We start from the raw sequence: 24,063 nt of genomic DNA, 5'->3' as shown, positions 1-24,063 counted from the left end.
CAGTCATTGGTAGACAGTAACGGTACATTCGGCTGATTCGGTTGAAAACATCAAGTGGTGGGTCTTACTTCATCCACCACCCACCCTGAGTCGTCCCCCCCAACTCCCAAAAGTGTTTTTCAGAGGGTAAGTACTCAGGATCTCCTCTATTGTAAGGTCTCGACCTTAAAATGAAAAGTGCTCTATCAGGCGCTGTATCAGGCACTGTACAAATAAACTGACAGTGTGTTAGTTTAGCATATATGGTTGAAAATAATATTATGATAGCTCTGCCCATTAATTAAACCAAACAAGAACAATGCGACCAGTTGTTTTTAAGTCTGGTGTTATACCTGTTCTTGCCGGTCAAGCCATCGGTCCACCATTGGATGGTTGGCACTAAGGGAGGATCGAGTCATCTCTCTCTGAAACTGAGTGGTCCAGCCACTTGCATTACGAGGAAGACTCCGGTAGGCATGGGCTCCTCTGCCCTGCAAAAAATAGGAAGGCGTGAAGAGATTGAAAATACCTAAATGACTGACACGTAAGATACTATCAGCGGAAAAGGTCTCATTGTGCTGATTTCAACATTGCTGTCAAAAATAAATGAATAGGCACATGTAAGTAATTAGTCATTTTTTTTTTCAGACTTAAAACAGATTATGTTGTAGTTTGGGGGTATTCTCATCAGTTGGAAAGCAAACATTCTGTAGTAGAAGTTTTGCTTACTTTAGTTTAGTTATCTACTTTTTATTACATAGTATTGACGTTGTTCAATCAACTCCAACTTTATTCCTCCCTCACCCCTGACCGTCCCTTATAGCTAAAGCTGAGCTACTAATAAAAGGCTTTTTATAATAAGACAGCCAAAGCTGAGCTCATCCAAAATACAAAAAGCACCTTCCAAAATGTTCTTGCCAAGGTAATGTCAAACATTAATAGACATGGACAAAGAATTACATTCCTGACCAGCAAATTTTAAGTTGTGGGTGAAGCTATCTTTACGAAAAATAAAGAAAATCGATATTAAAGTCAAAGTGGAGTGATTCCCGAAGAAAGACTGAATTAATGTGATTTCAGGTCTGATGAGGTCAGAAAAAACTGTGATAGACTAAGAAAAACAGAAATACAAGTTTGGATGTCTTAAATGACACTGGAAAGGAACAGAATAAATTAAAACAGAGCAAATTGGGTTCTGTAAAAACAGAGAGGCGATGACAGGAAGCAAGAAAGAGGTGAAGGGGGAAAACAAAACAAATTCTGCCGAGCAGGTCAAAAAAAAGAAGGCAAAAATATCACCGAAGGAGAATTCAGACTATGTCCTGCTAAAATAAACCAAGTGTGTTTCAGTACAGATCAATGTGGTGTAATGGGTCCTGCGATGGGGCCTGAGGAAGCACCGCAGACAGGACTTTACACTCAACTGAATGTGGATACTCTGATTCCAACACAATCCTGATAGTCACTGCAGTCTTAGACAAAGCTCAATAACACTACTCTCCACAAACTTAAATGGCATACCAGATCATAAAATGCAGACAAAGCTAGATACCAGAGAGGTAGCAGTGTATCAAACTCGCTCATGTCAACCACCTAATACTTTTAGTTAGGGCTCCCCCGTGGTACTGTATAGAACAAGCTGTGTTTCTTGTCTACTAAATTAAGTAAAAAAGCAAAAACACATCCAGTAATCTCTCATCTTAAGATAATTTGGACCAAGGTTGCGTGAATATTTAAATTTGATCCCTTTCTAAATATCTCTTCACGTATCTGGGTAAATCCTAAATTATGAATTGGTAAATTCCCAATTTATTGGAAGATATGGCGGGAGAATGATGTGGTCACATTGGAGAGCTGCATTGTGACGGTTCCTTATCTTTTGGGAAATTGGTGCAGCGGTTCAGGATTCATACGTCTCACTTTTTTAGGTACCTGCAACTTCGACATATGTTGGTGGGGATTTTTTGCTCTGCTGCATCACCCCCAAAATGCAGAACTAGTAGATAATATTATTGAGAGTTATGGAAAGGGACACGTGGCAGCTGTCTATTATTCTATGATGATTCAGACTCTTGGCAATGGGCCCATTTCAGCTCTGCAGAAGACATGGGAAAGGGATCTGAACCTGACATTTACTGATGAAGATTGGAACAGAATTTGTAAAAAATGTTAAAGTAGTTTCAAGGGATGCAAGAGTACATCTTATTCAATTCAAAATTATACATAGTTTTTATTGGACTCCCTCCAGATTAGTCCAACAATACTGGACCAATATTCATAATCATTTGTGTGACATACAAGGATAGAAATGCTGTTTAGCCCTAGATTATTTATTTTGGGTGATCATTCAGTTCTCACGGGACATGATAAACATATCAAAAGTTATGTCCATAACAGTATTATGATTGGCAGACAAATACTTATTAGGGGATGGAAGACGGAGGGGGTGCCCTCTCTTTAAGAGTGGGCAGTGGAGATGACACGAGTCGCAGCATTTGAAAAAATGTCATATAAACAACAGGGTAGATTGGATCTGTGAGAAGCAAAGTGGGGCAAATACTTAAAATTTGTAAAAGGGCTCATGAAAGGGGTCATTTGGTAGGGAGATGCAAGTCCTCAGTTATCATGGATATAAATAGAACAGTGCTTGTTATTTCTTTGTGCTTAATTTAGCTATTACTGCTTCTATTTATTTTACTTTATTTATTTTTTGTTAACCATTTTTTTCTTTAATGCAGTGTTTTCTTTACTTATTGTTGTATTGACCTTGCTTTGAGTCATTTTCTGTGTCTATTGTTGTCTACTCTTTGGCTCCCCCTATAGTTGTGAGATGTTTTGTTTTCACAAAAATGGCATTACATCTCACATGGCCTGTCTGAACCCTTTACGTACACATGGACTTGAATATGTCATCATGCTTCAGAGGATGCAAAAAACAATTCCAGAATCTACAAAAAAGCTCAAGAAACAAGCATGGGTAATGTTATGGGACCTTGCAAGATTAAGACTGCATATTTCTACATACTATTATATACATGATGAACAAACATGCTCACAAAATGAAAACAAAAAAAAATATACATTTACTTACAAGTCTGACTACAAGTTAAACTGGCTTGTGCATTACTTTCCATTGAGCTTTTATGTGTGCTGGAGAAAACAATATAAAATGGTCATTTTTTCTGCAAGTTTGCCAACTGCAAGAACAGATTTTATTTAGTTTTCAAGGACTACTACTGTATAACAGAGAGTGGCTCCAGTTGGAGCATGTTACTCGGCAGATTGATCCAAAGGAAAGTATCCCTGAACCTCAACGAAACAATAAGTTGGTTATTAGGCTACAAGAAAAGAAGATGGAATAATTCCGAAAGCATTAATAGCGTTAATAAAAATCTTTTTCATAAAATTTAAACACACAACCTCTTTATTTGAACAATCCCTCTTACCCGTTTCTTCAGTTTGAATAATATCTTCTAAATCATTTTCCTTTTTTTAACCTCCTTATCTCTTTCTCACAGGCAAAGGTCTCTCACTACCTTGGAGGGGCAGCCATTTTCTCGAGGTTCACTGGCTTCCTTCTCTTTTGATGTAAGTGAGCTGTTTTTTCTTTTTCATTTCTCAGGTTTATAATTAGAGGCATAAAACATCTTAAGAGGGTAAATTTGGAACAAAGGAAAAGTGTTTAACAATTCATCCACTTTTCTTTGATTTTCTTTGAAGAAAACGAAAAAGGGGGCTTTCAGAAGGAACTTCTTTCAAATAACCATTAGAGAAGAAAGCAGAAAGTAAGTAATGATATAAAAAAACAGTCTGGAGTTTAGAGGATTTCTGAGTACATATCTCTCACATAAATGATGGAGCTCCAATACATCTGCAGCTCTCTTGTACTGAACTTATGGGCAAGATACTGTTTGAATCTGTGCAAAACAGCTTATAATAGTGAATACAGAACAGACAAGATGTCAAGCTCTTAATATTCAGCTCTATTTTGACACATTTCTGATGTACTCATGTTGTGATGATTTATGTTGCGTTCAAAGCCACAGTTATATCCCATCCCAGTTTAACAGCTTTTTTACTAACTCCAGGTACATTACCTGTTGTTCTAAGCTGCTTGTGCCGACACTTGGGTTTGGCTTATGGCTGTACTTCTGGTAACCGGCAGTTGAGGACCAGCAGGATGAGTTCTCTCTGGACGGTTCCGCTTGACCGACGACGATCTCACCTGATGGAAGGCCAGCCAAGGAGGGATCACTGCCTCGGCGGACGTTGAGAGACATGCCTGTAGCGAGGAAAGCAGTGCACAAGAAGAGAGGAGATTAAAAGGGAAAAGTGAGAGCAGTGAAACGGAAAGAGTAAATGTGTTTCTGAAAAATCTATCTCCTCGCTGCTTTATACATGTAATAAGCAGCCCTCGTCCCACTTTAGTATTCAACAGCAGCCAATTTTGGAGACCTCTGATGTGTCCCCTACTGTAAAATCGTCAATACAAAATTTCAGCAGGTACATTGGAAGTTGTACTTTTGGCCTTCATAAAAAGTCTATGAAGCCTAAAAAAAACAAACCAAAAAACAACACATTGTACAACCTAACACTGAAAGTTTGGCTTGGCTTAATACATATTTATCTGAAGATTTACTGCAGATATATTGGATACCCAACTTTATGTGGAAAATCACTCAGACAGCAACAAGAAATGTTAGGAAAAAGCATGAATGTGATTAACTAACCCTGTGTTTAGTCCAGCCAAACTAAAAATAACAATTACCATAACTGCTGTAAAATTGCCTCTCAAAATAAGGGTTATTTTTACAATCTGCAACTAATTAAAGCTAATTCTATGAAGTTTCCCAGGACTGACACAAGGTCTCCCAGCCCAAACATTACCTCTGCCATCAAACATCTGTAAGAAAACTACACAGGAAACACAGACTCATGTCACGGCTGCTGCAGTGACCAATCCAAAACAAAAACTTGGTATAAAGTCTTGACATTTGGCTAGACTAGCCAAAGCAAGCAGAGGGAATAAAATCGCTCCACATTTCACACTCCAGTCAGACATCAGTGAGAAATCCCCCTGATGTCTTTAACAGAGGAAAAATAGTAAGTGTATCTAAGAGCTGTGGTGTAAATCATCGGAAATTTTCCCGTCATTTGTTTATGACACTCTCACAGCCTGAGTGTTACACACACAATTATGCAAATAGCTGGGTAACCACCTGTCATCCATCAGTGCATCACTGCAGTGAGCATATGCCAGTGTATAGCATCCATCTGATACACCAGAGAGTTGGCTTAGTGTTGGAGGTGACACATTTTAACCACAGCTTACACTGTTCTGTAACTCTTGCGTTGGGTGTGTTTCTTGTGATTACCTGGGAGTAGCCAGAAGAGAAGACAGTCAAATAAATTAAATCAAAAGGGGAGATGAACTTATATTAGAACGTGCATTACAGTGCATTCGATATGCATCCATACTTTCAACCCCATTCAATTTCTCTCATGTTATATCAATTCAACATTCCTCATTTGCAAAAATATTTTGGGCTATCTGCCTGTATTTAAGGGTGACTTGACAGGAAAGTGGGCAAAGAGACAAGCGTTCATCAACAAAATGGCCAAAGTCTGGAACAGCAGCCAGGGCTGACTATCTTGAGGGCCCTCAGCCTATGAGTGTGTTGATGTTCGCCTAATTGCAGATCATCTCCCAGAAATGTAACACTCCTCCACTTATATAACCTCTAATTAGAAAATCTCAGTTTGAGATGATAATTATCAAAGAGGACATATGTAAAGAGGAACCCCTCAGTAGACAACTTGGCAGTATGTTCCAAATAATCTGGCACTTAATTGGAATTTAATATGTGGTGGCCAATAGATAAGACTAGACAATTTCAAAGTGGAGTGTTTTCTTACTCCTCTGTAACCAATTTGTATTTTATTAGCTAAAAAGTAAGCCTGGAATTAACTCAAATGAGGTATTGCCTTTTTTTTTGTGTCTTCTTAAAAAAATGTAGTCAGAAAGTGCAACATTAATTTAAGATGTGATATTTCTAATGAAAAAACATGAAAGTTAATCAATAAAAAAGAAAAGCCAATAAAGCACAGCCTTGAAGGTGGCTATCTCTGCAAATTCCACACTGAAAAGCACCAGCGGAGATTCGAAATGGGAACACTTCTTGTTCTAAGGGCAACAGATGTAACTGCCACACCACTATGCAGCCAACAACAAAACCCAGGAGCAGCTTTTAATATAGTATGTATTCCTTTGTTGCAAATCTGCTTCTTTTATAGTGGATCCTGCCCCAGGGCATCTTGAAAGGATGTTGGAAATCAAGAAAAGAAACCGCATTTCCCATAAACTAGCCAGTCATTGTAAATTTACTTTAAAATTAGGTTGAAGTTCAATAGCAGCATTCAATAAGCTTTTACTCCTTTCGGTAATGGCCGGTTCATGTCCAGTTCAGGACTCTAAGCAGGGGTAATTAATGTCAGCTATTTAGAGACAGAAAGAAATTCAACGAGTGAAAGCGACACAAGGAAACAAGGAAAATTAGAGAAGAAATACTACAAAACCTAAAACTTTGAGAGCCTTGTGTTTTCCAGAATACCTCCTGGACATTTTGAAATCTTTGGAATCTATGACGACATAAATCTTGATGTGATAGGTTCCAGATGCTTATAGGCTGAGATGACCATTATTGTAGAATAGTCATCATTTGTACTGTCTGAAAAAACAGCCTAAACATCTTAAACATCAAACTGATCTGAATTACAGTACTTTACATAAAGAGAGAGCATTATGTCTGCCAAATAATATTACAGTTTATGTCATAGATATGTAGATGTAATTTTGCCAGACTACAAATTGACTATAAGAACATAAACACTAGCAAAATTCCTATTTACGGGGGTCTTCTCTTTGATGAAATGCCACTCTATCTTAGGTACAATTCCAAACAGATTTGCATGTAATAAATACAAGAGTGTATTCTCGTTTGTGGGTTCAATGTTAAGAAGGTCACAATATGAAGATCCTCATCCCTCCTCATTCTCCCCAACCAATTTTCTTCTACTTAATTTGTGATGGGATTATCTCAGCTGTCCGAAGGGTTTGGTCGGTCCCATGCTTAATAACCAGCATCACAACTTCAGAGCAAACCAGCAATCGATGTAGACTGATGAGGGAGTGAGACCATTTGGTGAAAGGGAGGAGGGGGTGGCTAATAAAAATAGGTCCTAATCCAGCCCCTGTAGTAAGGGATTATGGTCAGGGCATAGGGTCACAGACATGTACACACACCTAAAATTCCCCACACAAAGGTCAAACTCTAGGGGTTATTACCTCATATTGCTTTGTCCTTTATTTATCTTTCACACTGACCTTGTGGGAAGGCTAAATATATCAGCTTGTATAAATCACCATGAATAAAAGTGCCCTCATATATATATATATATATATATATATATAGATATACACACACACAACAAAAAGTGAATATTACAGCAATTTGGTATGGTATTAGATCAGAAAATCTAAAAATCTTACTTCTTGAACCTGAGCCAGCAATTATAGGACAGGATTTTTTCTTTCTCCCTATAGCCAATGACTCAATGCTCAAAAAATCATTTCAAGTGTTATAGGCAGGAAGAATTCAGCTTTGTAATGGCCTTTCCGAGGTTACAGCATTCCCTTATAACAACACGGAAACTGCTGAATAGGTGTGGTCAAGAGAACAAATCATTCAAAAACACCATCATTTATGCCAGGAAAACAGTTAGGATTGTTTCCCGAAACGGCGTACATCATTCAGATCTCAAGAACCTTAGTTTTCCAACAGTGTATAACATGGTCATAGAAATTGAGGCTGAGGACAACCCCAGATTTGTTGTGAAATACGCAATGTCCCGCCAGCTGGACATTGGAAAATTAAGGGGTTAAGTTCTATTAACTTGATCACCTTGATGAATCTGCACAAAGGACCACAGAATAATACTGCAGCAAAATCAACTTTCAACTCTGTGGTGAAAGATTTGGAACGGTCATTCTGAATGTATTAGGTCTAGAAGTTTCCAATCACTCAAATGGCATAAAGTAAAGAGTCCGTACTATTTGTGGGAAGCAGGGAGTGGTTCTTCCCTTTTGACTGGCTGCCAACTCAAGCTACTATTCATTCAGCATGCTGATAAGGTTACATATAAAGTGCTCTAAGAATAGTGTTGTTTCAGCTTGTATCCTTATGTTTCTATATCTATGAAGCCCGTGTACTACGGCTGAAATATAAATCGAGTTATATATTTCAGGAGACATCCAGTGTGATAGAGTAAGGTATACGTCCCTTCTACGCATGTAAAAAAACCTGCCTAGGACAGGATTTACTGTTGTCTTGACCCCTAAACTTAATGTCGCTCACTCTGCAACTTTGTGGATTGCAACTTTAAGGCCGAGACATTTGATAGTGAAAAAATTTGTTAAGTGAGGTGGGTTGAGTACGTGACTGTGGTAGTAGGTACACTGTTAAATAAGAGCATAAAATCCATAGTGCATCTATATTACAAATAATAACATGAGTCCAAGGATGGATTTTTCCTGTAGAGTGAGATGTGGGTTCAAGGTTATGGAATAAATGAAGTCAGGTTCCTGCTGGTGATATTTAAATACAAATGGGAGCTCGCAGAAAGTATACAGGCAGCACTAACCTATGAAGGATGAAAAGTATTCAGGGAGTATTTTCTCTTGTGACCCTCAAGCCTTTGTGTACTCTGAGTCTATGCTTTCACATTAAACTGATTTAAATACAAATGCCAAGCGACCATGGCCTTATGAAAAGGCTAAAAGCTTTTTTTTTCTCTCATGAGCTACTTTGAATACTTCAAGTGAGTTCAATGTCTGAATAAATCATGGCACTGAGCCATTTTAACTCTCTCTCCAACCACTGACTACATATTGATGTTTCTTGTGTGCAGGGGGATTTCCACTGAATCCACACTGACCTGAATCATCCGCAAGTTGAAAATAAAATGTTGCATTTTGGGGGAGAGTAATGTGGTTCTAGAGTGGTGAGAACCGATGCTGTGGAGACGGACATGAAATATGCTCAGGCTTTAAAAAGCACGCTGCTCAGCTAAAAGGCCAAAAATGGACAAGAATATCATTCCAAGGGCTCCTGTGAAATCTCTAGCACAGTGTAATCTCATGTGATATCAAATAGTGAGAAAAAACATCAACTACTGACCTTTTCCAAAAGTGTAAGAAGTACAGTTTATTACAGATGGATGATATTTGCTAAGTTTTTGGCCTCAGAGAGATCTTTGTTGAATATATTTTTTATTTCTGTTCTACTAAATAAAACATCCATTGCATACAAGCTTATGTAATCGTATGGTATTTCAGTCATTCGCTCTGTGAGTGCGGGTTGGGTTGTAAAAACAGCAAAAATAATGGCTTTGTGTCTACAGCTCACTTGGCTGCTGCTCATCCTTGACTTTGCTCATGACTATTCAATCTCTAACACCTTCTCCTCCACGTGAATGGTTCCTTCGGTTCATGAGATCTTGCCTTGTGAAACTGTTTTTGAAACCATCACTGGCACATTACAGTTCCACGGTGGAAATACTCAGCCAAGAAGTTGACTGCTGATTTTGCTCATCATTCGTCCTCTAGAATATTAGATGCACAATAATAATGCATAGTGTATTATAATGCAAAATTACCAAAGATAGCTTTCAATGTGCCCTTGAAGGTCTATTCAACTGTTATCTGTACAAGCAATACAAACCACATTAACTCTCATTTGTGATTATTTTGTCCTAAGAGTAGGGTGTGTCTGGAAACAATCTGATTATCTAACTATCTAAAAAGTTGATCACTATGTACCAGACAGCCACCCTTAATATGTTTGTCATATTAGTTTTGGAAATTCATACCACGTCCCATCACAATGCCTGAGTTTGAAAGCAATGTGATGGGACTAACGCCGAAGTAAAGTTGGAGGGGGCTGCATTCCCACAGGGTTTCCGAGTCAACCATCCAGTTTCCTTCTGAACAAGAAACAAAGAGAAATAGAGACTGAATCTTCCCTCTTGACAATGCAGACAACTTACTGGAGAGAAAAAGAGAGAGGATGTCAGCCTTTCTCAAGCCCGCAGTAACTAGGTCTCCAGCAGCAAACGTTGAGATAATTCAACAACACTATCACAAAAGTGTGTGTGTGTGAGAGAGAGAGAGAGTGTATTTCCCTGGACAATGAAGATCAAGAAGGGAGTAAAGATCACTCTCCAAAATCAAAAGAGACTCATTGAGGTCAGCAATCGCATGTGTGTCAGTGTGTGTTGGTATGTGCAATAATTACAAAATAATTTACAAGTTGATTTTCTGCTTTTGCTGCTGAGCATTTCATTAGCATTAGGGGTTTTGTTTTGGTTTGCTGCAGGTTCTGAAACTTAAGATGGTTGGCCAACTACACACCTGTTTTGATTGCTGTGCATTCAATATCGGAAACTAATCAGAATAATTTCCTGTTACTTTATAATATCTTACACATTCAGCAAAAATAAATTGGGTTCGGCAGCCTTATTACAACATCCAATCTATGTGCCAAAATAGACCAGACCCACAGAGACTCCTCCACATCCAGGCCTCAGGAGAGTTGCTAATCAACAACCCAAACAAGCCTTAGTCAGCCCAGAAACAGGCCCACAGTCGCGCCTTCCGGGTAAACACCATTTTGTGCATTTCTCCATTACGGCTGGTCCAGAGGAACAGGCTCTTGTAGAAAAGGGCCATAAATCTCACTCAGCCATATATGTCCCCACGTCACTCCTGATTAAAAACACTATTGTGAAAATGTTGTAAGACCAGAGAAACAGAAGATAACACAGCTGCCTTAGCTACCAGCCCTGTTAAATTTGAAAATTCTGTTTGTACTTTGAAATGTAAAAAGCTACTGCTGCTGAATAGAATATTAGCTTTTTTCCCAGTTCAGACCCCTGCATATAAACCGTTCCTAATCAAGACAGACATGTTGAACTTCTGGAACAACATGCTCTCCGTTGGTGGATCCAAAACTATAAACAGACAAGCAAACATGTACAGCGGTGTGGTGGTTAGCACCGTTGCCACATGGCAAGAGGGTTCCTGGTTGGAATCCTGACTGGGGCTGCCCTTCAGATTTCATGCTCTCCCCGCGGATGCGTGGGTTTTCTCCGGCTCCCTCCTACCATCAACAAACATGCATGCATGTTAGTTGGTGATTCTAAATTGAGTGAGTGTGAGCGTGTGTGGTTGTTTGTCTTGTTTTTTCTCTGTGTTGCCCTGTGACGGACTGGCGACCTGTTCAGGGTCTAGTCTGCCCAAAGGCAGCTGGGATAGGCTCCAGCCCTCCCCCACAAGGCTGAATGAAATCAAATAGGCATAGAAAATGGAAAGGTTGAAACAAACAAACATACAAATAATAAGTGAATAAATAAACTTTCCAAAGCCTTGTTTTTTAATGTGTTTACGATCATTTGCGACTTTATAAACATATTCCAGTCTCAAAAATATGCAATACAGATACCATCGATGATACCATCGTTGGTATCATAAAGTAAAGTTAACAGAAGACTGCATGGAATGTTGGAATGTTTTCTAAGAGCAGTGGATTTATGGTGGTGCTATCGCTGGGATAAATTCATTGGAAAACTAAATCTCGTTCCTGGGCAGCTCCCACTGCTTGCTATTCACTCTGACATAAACTGTAAACTATGGTGCCTTCTTAATCATAGTGCAGTTTACCCTAAATATGCCCAGTGATTCTCGTTAGACACAAACAAACTGTCTGATGACGTTATGCAGGCAGTTATGATGATTTACAGAGGTATGACACACCAAACTAGAAATCCTGTGTATGTGTTATAAGTAATAGTCACAATATTAATTTAAATTGGATATATCATTATTCTATGTCAAAATGATTTTCAAACAAAACTTTTTCGGGGATCTTGTGTGTATAAGAAAAATTATGACTTGAGTCCCTTTATGAGTCTGAAATGTATCCACATGCACTGTACTGATAAGACCATTAGCAATAAGACATCAGAGTCTAATCTATATTTCCACAGTGGGCAACTCTGTCCATTTTATGTCATTTTATGACACAAACAGTCCTTTTGCATCTCCTACAAAGGGGAAGCCACCGTGTGAGCAGAAATTGGTGATGAGTGAGTGGATAAATTCCATTCTCTGACAAGTCAGCCTCTAAAGCATTGAGCTTTTTCTGCTGCTGTTTCTGGAGTACACACACACAATAATATAGTGAAAACAACTTCAATGTACACATCACTCTGATCAGTCACACAGTTGAATTACACATGACGTTTTCAGACATGTGAGTCAGGGTACTATGAAAAGGCAACAGCAGTGTAGGAAAGTTAAGCTGTTCGACATGGTTACTGTCCCTGTTCAACCCAGTTAATGTGGCAACAGAGGGGTATACTGAGGAGAGAAATTTGAGACAATAAGTGTACTGGCCAAAAAATATTTATTTCCATTTTTCCAGAATTGTGGTCTTACAGGGATTACATTGAAGTAACAGGCTGGCTACGACACATTTTATGCTATGTGTAACCCTTAAAAATTTGTAAATCACTCCTTCTGTAACTTGCTGACGTCAACATCATAGACTAGAATAGATTTCAGCAAAAATTACGGATTTAATCTCATGAGAAGAGTTATTCACATTACATATACCTACCCAGACTGATGGGCTGGTGGAGCAGTTCAACCACACCCTTACCACCAAACTTGCTATCCTGACTCACCACCAGCAGCAAGACTGGGACTTGTACCCATCTCTGATCCGGACGGCAGTCCGAGAGTCCAACAAGTGAACCCAAGCAGCCTTTATGTTTGGGCATGAGCTTTTAACCCCTGTGACCTTGGTGTTTGTACCACCTCCCAAGTCAGACGTGGGGAATGTGCCTGTGACACTATTTGCAGAGGACAGAATTTCGCCCCTGGAGCTCAGGTGTGGGCCTACAGCCCTGAGAGGAAGGGGCCTCACCCCCAAAGCTGATGAGTCAGTTGGTCGGACCATGTACTGTCCTTGAGAGATTATCAGACGTCATGTGCAGTTGCTCAAGAGAAAGCTAGTGGTGCTCCTTCACCAGGACAGGGTGGCTGTTTTTCCAACAGTTGGCCCCCGTTTGAGGGTGAGACCAGAACAGAGGACCAGCCCCAAGACTGCACCCAACAACCAGAACCTGCCAGGGGCCATCTGAGCGGGCCCAACAGCAGGTGCAATAAAAGAACACTTCCTTGTTAAAATTAAACTTCCCATCTCATTATTGTCTAACCCATCTCAAGCTTACCACAATATCATGCCATATTGTAGCTGGCTGAGAAGAAGATGGAGAGTGTCTCTTTCACACTGTATCTTAATACAAGAAAAAAAGGGGCGATTCCCTGTGACAGACTCAAGACTCAAAACAAGAGATCAAAGAATTGTAAAACGCTATTTAAGTGAACCTTATTAAGTCCCACAGTCTAAGAGATGGAATAAATATATAACCTGCTTTAAAAATGTTCCTAATAAGATACTCTTTAAAATATAAAGAGTGATGAGGATGATATAAGACTAAATTTGTTTTAGCCCGTTAATTTCAGCACTGATCTCTGATTCTAGGTTCAAATCTAACAAGCTGGTCATAATTCAACTTAAACCCAGTTACACCTTGAATGAAATTATCAACCTTAATCAAAAAAAAAAAAGGGACACCCGCAATTGAAAAGGTAACCTCATAATTTGCAGTCAAAAGCTCAACCGCTGAGCTAAACCCCCTGAAAAGGCTTCAAGCACTCGCAACAAAGATACTACTGTACAGGTCAGACAGTTGTGGGTGTGATCTCTGCTTCTTGACTAAATTCCACATGACAAAGACAACTTGGCCCAGCAGGCTTAAGGAAGTGGGCTGGAAATTCAGCCCATCATGTCAACCTACATCTGCTCTGTTAGAATAAGTTACTAAAAGCCAAAGCAGCTCCAGGGTGTTTCTTTTTTTTTCATTCTTTTGTTCTGTGCAGACTCAGTTTTGATGAGTATACTGTAATGCTGCGAATTAAAGTAGACCTTTTTTATAACTATCAAAGTATGGTGAAAACAAACTTGATGCACATGATGAAGGCAAATGTCTGTAACTGATCAATTACAATAAAAACATCTGCAGTGATAATTCCGATGTTTGTACTTATTCAATGTGTTTTTTTGTCCTTTAGGCAGAGTATCAGAATATACTCAGAATAATTCAGAGCTCAAATCATTTACAAAAGTGAGGAAGTTGCTTTATCCTTATTTCAAAACATTCCACAGTCTCAGAAATCCAACATGTGGTTTCTTAGGTTTTTAACGCAGTAAGTCTGATGGCTAGTCGCTGCACATCAAATTGTTTTGATCGTAATGTTCAGATGGCTGCAAATGAAACTATTCCGTGTGAAATAAGTGTTTTTGCTTTGATCAAAGCTGTGTTTGTGTGACAAAGTAAGTCCTGTAAGATGTGGCAAGGAAGTGTTCAGGAATTTTCACAGTACTTTGGGGAGCTGATGAAAAACAGAAAGAGAGGGAGCTGCGGAATAATAGATTTACTGTAACTGTGACCAAACAGATGCATCTCTGTCCCATAAGCAAGCTAGGACCAGTTTCATCATCAGAACCAGCAGAGAGTCTTGGGATTATTCAAGCTTGAATAAACTATTCATTTTCTTTAAGTAATCCTTTGTGTTTGGGAGTCTAACTGAGCAGGCAAGCTTTATGACTTACCATATTTGTATGACAGAACTTTCCTGCAGTTAGTCTGTATTACTGCACAGGATTGCACAACCTGGCCTGTCTGCAAGCACACAAATACGTTCCCACATTGTGAATTAGTATAGTGTGTCCTGTCTGTCTGCAGCAGTTGTAAATGGACAAAGACAGTCACATGTGACCAGCATGTAAATGCATCTGAGAGCATGACACCAGCACAGGAGAGAAAAAAAGAGAGACTAATGAGATAGGTGGGGGAATCCAGGCCTCGTGTGCAGGTCCACTGGGACAAAGAGCCCGGAGAGAAAGAGAAGCTTGACACTTCATAACATGGCACATTATCGTGCCATGAGCAGGAGTTATTGCCTTTGGCCAGGTATTACCGTCTTTTGACATGTCGTACGCAACATAAACGGACGTGAGGTTCTCACTGACTGATGGGAAAGACATTAAAAATCACTGTATTCACTCCTGCATTACTCTACTTTAGTTGTATTTAAGAAATTGATTTTTATTTGACCCCGCCTCTCGCCCGATGACCGCTGGTATAGGCGGATGGATGGACGGGTGGATGGATGGATGAATAGATGGATAGATGGACGGGTGGATGGATGGATGGATTTTTATTTGATTTATTGGTATTTTTGCCATATTTGTATATTTATCTGTTTCTCTATTATTTTTCCAACCTAATTTATTTCTCCATACAGATTTACAGCGATCAGCCATAACATTATGCCTAATATAGCATGTGGTCTTCTTATCCTTCCAAAAGAGCTCTGAGCTGTCGAGGCATGGCCAAAGAGCACCTGAAAGTGTCCTGGAGTGTCTTATATCAGGACCTTAGCAAAGGATTCTTTGGGCTCTGTAGGTTGTGGGGAGGGTCTTTGTGTACTGGGCTTGATTCCCATGGACACTGTCAGATCCCATCAGATTGGTATCTGGAGAGTTCAGAGGTCAGGGGAACATCTCAGGCTCTTTGGCTTTTTCAGCCTCTCCCAAGCTGTTTTTGCTCTGTGCTGTCCCCCTGCAGAAAGCTACTCGTTAAGGGAGTGGTGTTGCTGGATTGATCTGCAGAAATGTTTGGGTAGGTGTCAAAGTGAAATCCATGAGAGTCCCAGGATGGAGGCTTTCCCAGCACATTGCATCGGAGCAAGATGCGTAGAATATTATGGCTGATAGGTGTATTTCCATGTTTCTTTTCTGCATTTCTGTGGGTTTTTTTTACATTCCTGTATGCTTTTCTAGGCTTAAAAATGCTTTGAGTTTGCCAATTTTGAGCTTGCTATCCAAACATCCTCACTGTGGAGTCTGTATTCTATTCTGTTATCCACAGCTAGAGTGACTCTGGATGACTGGAAAATGAAGGATAGAAGTAGAGAACAATGACACAGGCATCTGCAAATCTATTCATTATTGATTCACTGAATAATAAAAACTATTTCAAACACAGATCAAAGCAAATTAAATGTTCTGTTAACAGTGTGCACAAACTATTAGAATTACTGATTCATTTAAAAAAAGTCATATTAAATAAAAACTAATACGAAAAAGGAGAGTACAGTAAACACTTTACAGTCACTATCTTCTTGTTGAAGCAACCAAGCCAAGAAGTTCAACATCAGTTAATCCTAAAGCTACCAACCCTAACCCTTCGACTGTCCAGACCTCTGCAGCAGCTGTCTGTCTCTGTACCCTTATTATAAAATAGATTTTGACAGCCTGCTGAGCTATAATCCCAAGGTTGTCTTTTCCAAAACCTTCCCCACACAGCTGTGCTCATCCTATTCCAGCATCTCTATCTGCCTGCAATTTCATTCTCTCTTCAAAAAACTGCATCAGGGAGCTTTACAGTGAGCTTAGTATCAACTTCACAAACAAGGCCACACCATCAAACACATTCACAAACGTGCATTATCATAATTTAGTTGGACCGATCAGCTGATGCACATTGTCACCGTTATCACTTTTATCAACTCTGCAATTCTTACGATATCAATGTCCCAGGATACCTAATCACAGTAGAGGTGAGCGATGGAAGAGGTGAAGAGGAGAGAAACTAGGTGAAAGAGATCAGTATCAGTTCCCACTATCAGATGTAGATGCATGGGGTTCCACAACTAGACCTGCTGGTTTATCTGTAATGGCCAATCACACCTTTGGAAGTCACCCAAAGCCACTCGGGAGAAGGGAGGCATTTAAGTTTATACAAAATAATGTTTGCTACAGTCTCTCAGAACAAGAATGCACGATAATTGATCTTAAAACTGAGCAGCTTTGTGTTGAAAAAGTCTGATGAAACATCCATTACCTTCCCTAATGCTGTGTGCTACCAGTGTGTCAACAGGCATCACTTCTTCTGCAGTGACTTTTATATGGCCTTGGCTGGTGGCAGGGAGCCTCCTCAGTGGCAGACCACTAAGCCAAATTGATTAGATGAAGGGCCTTTCGCTTTTAAGGTGTCAACCCCCGCCTCCACAGCCAATCTCTCTAATGGTGTCCCAGCAACCCTCTTACTACAGAGTTTCAAGGACCAAAGTCAAAGAATCAAGACATTCAGCACAGAGGCGGGTCAGTGGATGACTGGACAATACCTCGATACACTGCAACCTTGGCTTGGCTGGTGCTGAAAGTTGTGCAGGGGTCACAGTGTGAACAGAAAAATGACAAGCTATCTTTGATATTTTTGTTTAATCGATACGTAGATATTGCCAGAAGGATGTCAAACATTAAAGTTTTAACATAATCACAACGGTACATAAATGCAACAGGACTTCCTCTGTTTGATTCTCTCTGTCACAGGCAGAAGAGGCATGGGATTACAGCCATCACTTCTGTTTTTTTGGGGATTTAACACAGATGCCACCCAATATCCATTTCAGCCTCAAAAAAGTATCAAAAAGCTTCTGGTGTTGAACTATTTTCGCCACCACAGAACGCCTGTTCTTTTCTAACAGGCCATTCCTACACAGTTAAAACATATAAAGTGACAATAACAAACCTGACAGACAGAAATAGATTATAAACTAATGGGTAAAATAAATGAACCCTTTGAGCAACAGACAGGTAGACGGTATTTATAAAAGAGCATCATTTGGATCAACACTGATGTAAAGTCTGAGACATTTCTCCTCTGAAAGATTACAACTAAGTGTGAAGCAGTGGCATCAGCAAAATGACCTTTTATTATTATAATTTATATCTCATCTCCAATCCAATTATTAGCAGTCTGACCTCCATAACATGGACATCTAAAATGGGCTCCCAAGATGTTGGCGAGCGAAGGGTTGAGGACAGAAAGCAAACCAGAGGTAGAGTTTGGGACTTTGTGAATTGTAGGAGGGGGGAAAACAATCAGTATGGATCTAAAAGATGAGGATTTTAAATTGTCATAATCCTCCGCCTTACAGCCCAGTTATCGAAGGCACCGCGGCAATACTTTGATGTCTAATATGCAATATTACTGCCAGTAATTTGCTCATCTGGATCTCTGGAGGGACCATCGACTGCCTATCTGCCCGACCATATACCTTTAGGATGCCATTCAGCCTGTTGCTTAAAGCAAAACGATTTTTGAGGCACTCTTGTGGATACAATATACAGGAGCTCCTAAATTGGGAAGAGCTGGGCTATTGTTATCCCTTTGTTAATAGTGTACTTTATTTCAACTCCCCAAACAAAAACAAAGGCATCGTTGTCTTTCCTATTTCTCATTTATAATTTTCCACAGTCATAGTTTCAATATAGAATTGTTTAATTAACATGGTATGTATAGGAAGCAGTAAGCTCCTCTGTGTGTGTTCATGTTGGTGTATGAAACTTTTCACAGAAAGGTTGTATTCTCAATAGCTGCAGAGGGTCGACAAAGCCTTTAAAGCTCTTCTATCATTATTCCATTTATCCATTACTTAATGTTTGTTTTTTTACTTCATTTTCCTGAATCAAGAGATATTAGGATTCAGGATCTGGTGTAGATCATCAGCAATAAACCAAGCTACACACTGATCTGATCACTATGAACTTAGCTCGACTTCTTACCAGAAAGAGGCTTAGTGCTGGGGCCCTTTGGCCTTCACAACAGCTTTTCAAATCAGTGGAAACATTAGACATATGCATGGGGTAACACTATGATTGGACAGCTTAAATCAACTCAAAACTTTCAAAAGCACAGCTTAGTGTCAGTCTAACTGTGCTCATAGGTTTCAGCTCTACCCAGAGGTACAGTTCTCAAAACAGTAAGGAACATAAATGGTCTTTCATGTATATTCTGTGGACATTTGTTTCATTTTAAAGGTATAAAATCATCACTGACGAGTGAGGGGAAGAGAAATGTACCTTTAATAACTTTAAGGTACAGGTTAAACTGTGGCTGCACAGTAGTGTGTTTATAAATTTCAAGATTTCATTATATCAGACTCACTAGAGAGCAGAGCAGACGAAGTGACCTCAATCTCACTGTTGGCTTGGTAGGGCTGGAAGGCTGAAGCTGAACTCATCTCACTGGCAAAGGGATCTGGACTCTGTGTTCCTGTGGAGCTGGCGCTGGTGCCATCACCTCCATTGTGTGGATCTTGCTCTGCATATACAGCAACCAACTGAAGAGGAAGGAAAAACAACTTAGTTCATTGATATTGTGCAAATATGACGTAGACATTTGCACATGTTAATTGTTCAAAATTCAAGCAGTCAATGGTTGTTCTGAGGTGTGAATGAAATATCAGCCCAGTAGTCTTGAGCTGGTCTTGAGCGAGCTCTCATTTCTTTATATTCTGACAGGAAAATTGGAAATGGCTGCAGCGATTTATTGTACATGTCCCGACATGAATAAAAATACATACTGCACATTATGTTGAGATGTACTAAGTTTTCAGTGGCTCGCTCCAGTAGAATTACCTTGTTGGTGCACAAATACTGTTTTATACCTGTCAAAGTGGGTTATCTTTGGCAATTTTTATTAGATGCACAAAAAGAAATGGTAGCAAATCAAGTCTTTGTGGCAGACGCCTTGTAACAAAGTGCCTGTCGACACAATTTCAAATTGGTTCTTTGCCAAGTTATTTGTCATGTGTATATGCAACACTGGTTCTTCCATGGAGTCGGGTACTTTTTCTTTTCCTCTTGAATGATTTATGAGTGAGTGTTTGTTAAGTGGCTTAACAAACAAAGAAACAAAATGCATCCCTCTGAAAATGGGAAGGTATAAGGCCTGGACTGAAAATCTGCAACAAAAAAAAAGCAGCCAACGTGCAAAGCCTTGGGAACTACTGCTCAAGACCAAGAGAAGAAAAGAATAAGGGTGGTTAGACATTTTTTTGCAAAGTACCGGGGTGGCTACAGTTGGTTGGTGCTTAGATCCCTGGTTTCCCCAGAGCACGTGTTGAAGTGTCCTTGAGCAAGTCACTGAACCTCATGTTGTCTCAAATGCATCCATCGGTGTGTGAGTGTGTGTGATGAATAAAAAGCCCTGCGTAGCCTGAGACACTCTGCAGACCATGAAGTGCTGTATTGCAGATTGTAACGTAAAAGCACTTTGAGGAGCCAACTAGACTAGGAAAGCACTATATGAATACAGTCCATTTTACGGTAGAGCAACACACATTACATATACATTGTCTAATCTCGTAAAATCTGTGATTGTGTACTGTGGAGGGCTCTGGGTTGCTAGGTTTTTCTTCCACTGCAAGATGCAGCTCCATTCCATCAAAGGTGATTTGTTGCAGTGCTTCCCAGTCTAGAACTCCCCATAGCACCCCATAATCATCTGAGTCTGACACACCACTCATTTCTCGACCTCACTTAGCAAGAGAAAGAGAAGAAAGATGAGTCTGGAGTGAACACAAACTCAGTGTTCTCCTTCACTTGAATAAAGAACATTGCATTATCCAATGAAGGTTATTTGACATATGGACTAACGCTTTCCTTAAGGCACTTGGGCTGAGACACAAAAAGACAGTGAGGTGAAAGCGAGAGAAAGAGGCCATGAAATAGTGCAGAAAATGTTGTGGCAGAGTGCAGGTAGCAGTGCCAAGTAGCTTTCCTTTCCGGTAGAATTAGGTAGGTTACCAGACCTCTGATTTCATCCAGACAGAGCAACCATACACAAGTGGAGCGATGCTAAAGACGCAGGACAGAGCATTGGTATGTATATCAGGGAATTAAGAAGAGTTATTTTCTTTCATGTCTTTGTGCTACTTGAAAATTGATGGAGCTACAAATGTGGATTGAACAACCCACAAAGAAAGCATTAGTCACAGTTGGGAGAAAACAGCTTTCATGTAAACTACATTATAATGATGTGAAGGTAAAAATAGCCCAAGTGTTTTTCAATATATTTGCTGCTATATTTCTTATCGTCTCAGCATAAGAAAAACTGTATATAAACAAGTTTAAAAGTACCTTCTCGTCTGTTTGATTTAATTTACATGCAGAAAATGAAACTTAAGTGTTTATGTGTTTGTGCAGCTACACCTGAATTTATGAGCCTCTGTGAGTATGCCCAAGTGTTAAACAGCTGCAGTAATTCACAGCAATATCTCTGCTGGCTTTGCACAGTTAAAGGCTGCTGCTTTTTTCTGAAGATGTTACACTGCATCCCAGTGCCCGTTCCGAGACGCTCTAAATCACTGAGTGCTACTCTCAATTTCTTCCAATCACGCTGCCTTCCAGTGTTGCATTTACGTTTTTCAAATAGTAAGGGTTTTCACAGATCTGCTCATTACTCCACAAGGGAAATCAGAAAGGAAAGAGATCAGCTACTACAAAATATGAAGGCCGATTTAGGAGGAAATATCCTGCATGTTTGCTTATTGGTAAATTGGTAAATTCACCTGTGAAGACATGAAAGATAAATCCCCACAGTGAGACGTATCCAGACTCTCATATACTGTTGATGATATTGTGCACAGTAGATGATGGAGTGTTCAAAGTGTTGCTTTGTGTTTAAATGCACTGTTAATAGTCAAAATTAGGATGAACAGTATGACTTATTTGGACTTAATGCAGCGCATTAAGAAGTGGGTTTAACACTCGAGATTTTTGTAATTGCAACAATTATGAGAAGTACATCTATGTGAGGATCCGTAGGCCGATGTAAACTCAAAGAAGAAGGCGGAGTTGTTCCCTGAGCTATTTATGCTGTACCAGAGAGTGTGCGAGCCAACAAATCAAAGTAATCTGGCCCCCCATTCATACGTTGGTGAGAGCAATCAGGAAGTCAACAAGCCTGTGCCTGCCAGTTGCTAATTTAGAGAAGTGGTAAATACTGTTCTTGGTGTCACAGCAAAGTGTGATTCTTTTTTCTTTTTTTTCTCTAATACGTTCCAAATCCCTCCAATTAGGTTCACTTTCTCATGGCTTGCATTCTTCAACGAGACGCTATGTTTGTGTCAGACATGCACAGCTAAACTCATTCACATATCCCCATAATTAAAGGAGTCCATATTCATCCTGAATACAATATTTATGGGCTCTTGAAAGTGCTCATTCACCCCACTATACCCCAAAAGTCACGAAAAGTTCACTCTTTTAAAAAATCAGGGGGTAAAAACATCAAACTACTGTTACTCATCCAACTTCTAAAACCAAACAGAAAATTCAATAATCACCTCATGAGCTGATTTCTCGTTTTCAGGCAGTAGGCACCAAGCCTTTTTTTTTGCTCCCTTGCTCATTCTGTTTTTGATCTGTTCACCAAAGGTTCAGTTCAATTAATACCCAATTAAAGTTTTCAAGAGAAGAGTGTGGTTGAGTTTAACTTAAAACGGCTTTGGAAACTATTTGAACTCAAATTAGAAAGACAGATGCAGCTGGCACAGCTAAATCCTGTTTGCAGTGCTGTTCTTACTTACCATCCGTTATTTGGAAATGCCAGTTGCAGATAAAACAGTGCTCACAAACACAGAATGCTATTTAAAACAGCATTAAAACACCAGACAGGAAATATTAAGACACTGGTTTGCAAGAAAAACAGGAAGAATTGTGTGATCTGTGGAGATCTGCAAACTATATCCCTGCACTCTGGTCCTCAGAGACTCAAAATACACTCATGGGACATCACGGGCCACTGAAAGAGATGTTTATATTGATATAATGGCATGTCTCAATAGCTGTGGGAAACCAAACCAGTTCTGAGACCAGTTCTTCATAGAGCTGATTCTGAACTGGTTCTTTATAGTTTTTATAACACCACCTGAGAGCATCACCATCCTGACCTCAGTCTGTGTTATGGAGAAGAGAGCACAAGCTGCCAGAAGGAAAAATGATTACATTTTTGCCACTGACAGGACATAGGTCAGCTAGCAACACGGTGAAAACTGTCCCAGAATGCTTTCCCTCCATCTGGGAATTGGTCACAGCTGCTTTAGAACTGAGACCGTTTTGTTTGAAATTCTCACACTCTTCCCCGTGAGCTGCTATGCTGCGGGTTTTAAATAAGATCCCAAGTTTAGAGAGAAAGTAGAAAAAAGTTCTTCGGTGATACACAGACGGTAACAGCATGGCTAATTGAAAAGTGAAGTAGCACCTGAGGCTGAGCATTTGGAAGTGATAGAAGGGAGGGAGAGAGGCTCAGAAAGAATAAGAAGATGCCACAATAAACTGCACAAATCAAAATCAAAGTTAGGATGAGTAAGAAGGAGAAAGACACCGCATTACAGACCGAAAGTTGAGGAAATGTTCCAGTTTCCAGTCTGAGGATAAACTTCAGAGCGATTTGAAAAACCTATTTAGGTCCTACCTGCTTCAGTTGAGAGAAGCGTGCAAAAGAGAAGAACTGGCTGACTCTTATTTCATGGATCTCCCTCTCTCTCTTTCCTGTTTTGAGCTACAACATTACTCCTGCCTTAAGCCCCCAGAGCACGGCTGACACTCTTCCATTCTGCCACTTTCAGCCTGTTCCACTGACTGTCACAGCAGCTGCCAATCAACTGCTATCTACCTTGAAGCCTGAGGGCTGCCAGAGAAAGGTGAGAGCAAGGGATGGTGGGAGACAATGATTAAGAGGTGAGAAGAAGGGAAGAACTGAAGAAGCAGCTAAAGAAAAGATAGAGTCAGTTGAGGCCAGGCATTCCAGACTGCCTAGTTGGTACTAGTTGTATTTGGGATTCAGCATTTCTACATCTTTAACGAAGAGAGTAAGGATATGTGGCACCAAGAAATATCATTTCAGGAATGGCTTTCATGTTGGCGTCCTTTGATCTCCTTGCAACTTTTGGCAGCAAGATCAGGAAGAATAAGAGATGGAAAGGAAGTTGATAAGGGGATATGAGAAGGTGTTTTGACAACCTCTCTTAATATATTTTCTCCC

At 39.8% G+C, this 24,063-nt stretch overlaps 1 protein-coding gene across 1 annotated transcript in view; it reads right to left on the bottom strand.

The window, feature by feature from the left end:
• Nucleotides 1–24,063, bottom strand: part of LOC140284206 (partitioning defective 3 homolog) — a 304,162-nt gene that overhangs the window by 184,541 nt on the left and 95,558 nt on the right. The window contains exons 3-5 of the mRNA XM_072378014.1: nt 19,180–19,354; nt 4,077–4,261; nt 333–470 (exon numbers count right to left, since the gene is read on the bottom strand). Coding sequence (XP_072234115.1) covers nt 333–470; nt 4,077–4,261; nt 19,180–19,354 — 498 coding nt within the window. The remainder of the gene's footprint in view (nt 1–332; nt 471–4,076; nt 4,262–19,179; nt 19,355–24,063) is intronic.

Source organism: Leuresthes tenuis, unplaced genomic scaffold (assembly GCF_036924035.1).
Source record: "Leuresthes tenuis unplaced genomic scaffold, fLeuTen1.0.hap1 SCAF_24, whole genome shotgun sequence".
NCBI lineage: Eukaryota > Metazoa > Chordata > Actinopteri > Atheriniformes > Atherinopsidae > Leuresthes > Leuresthes tenuis.
The sequence above is the reverse complement of the archived record's forward strand: the minus strand, read 5'-3'. Positions and strand labels throughout refer to the sequence as shown.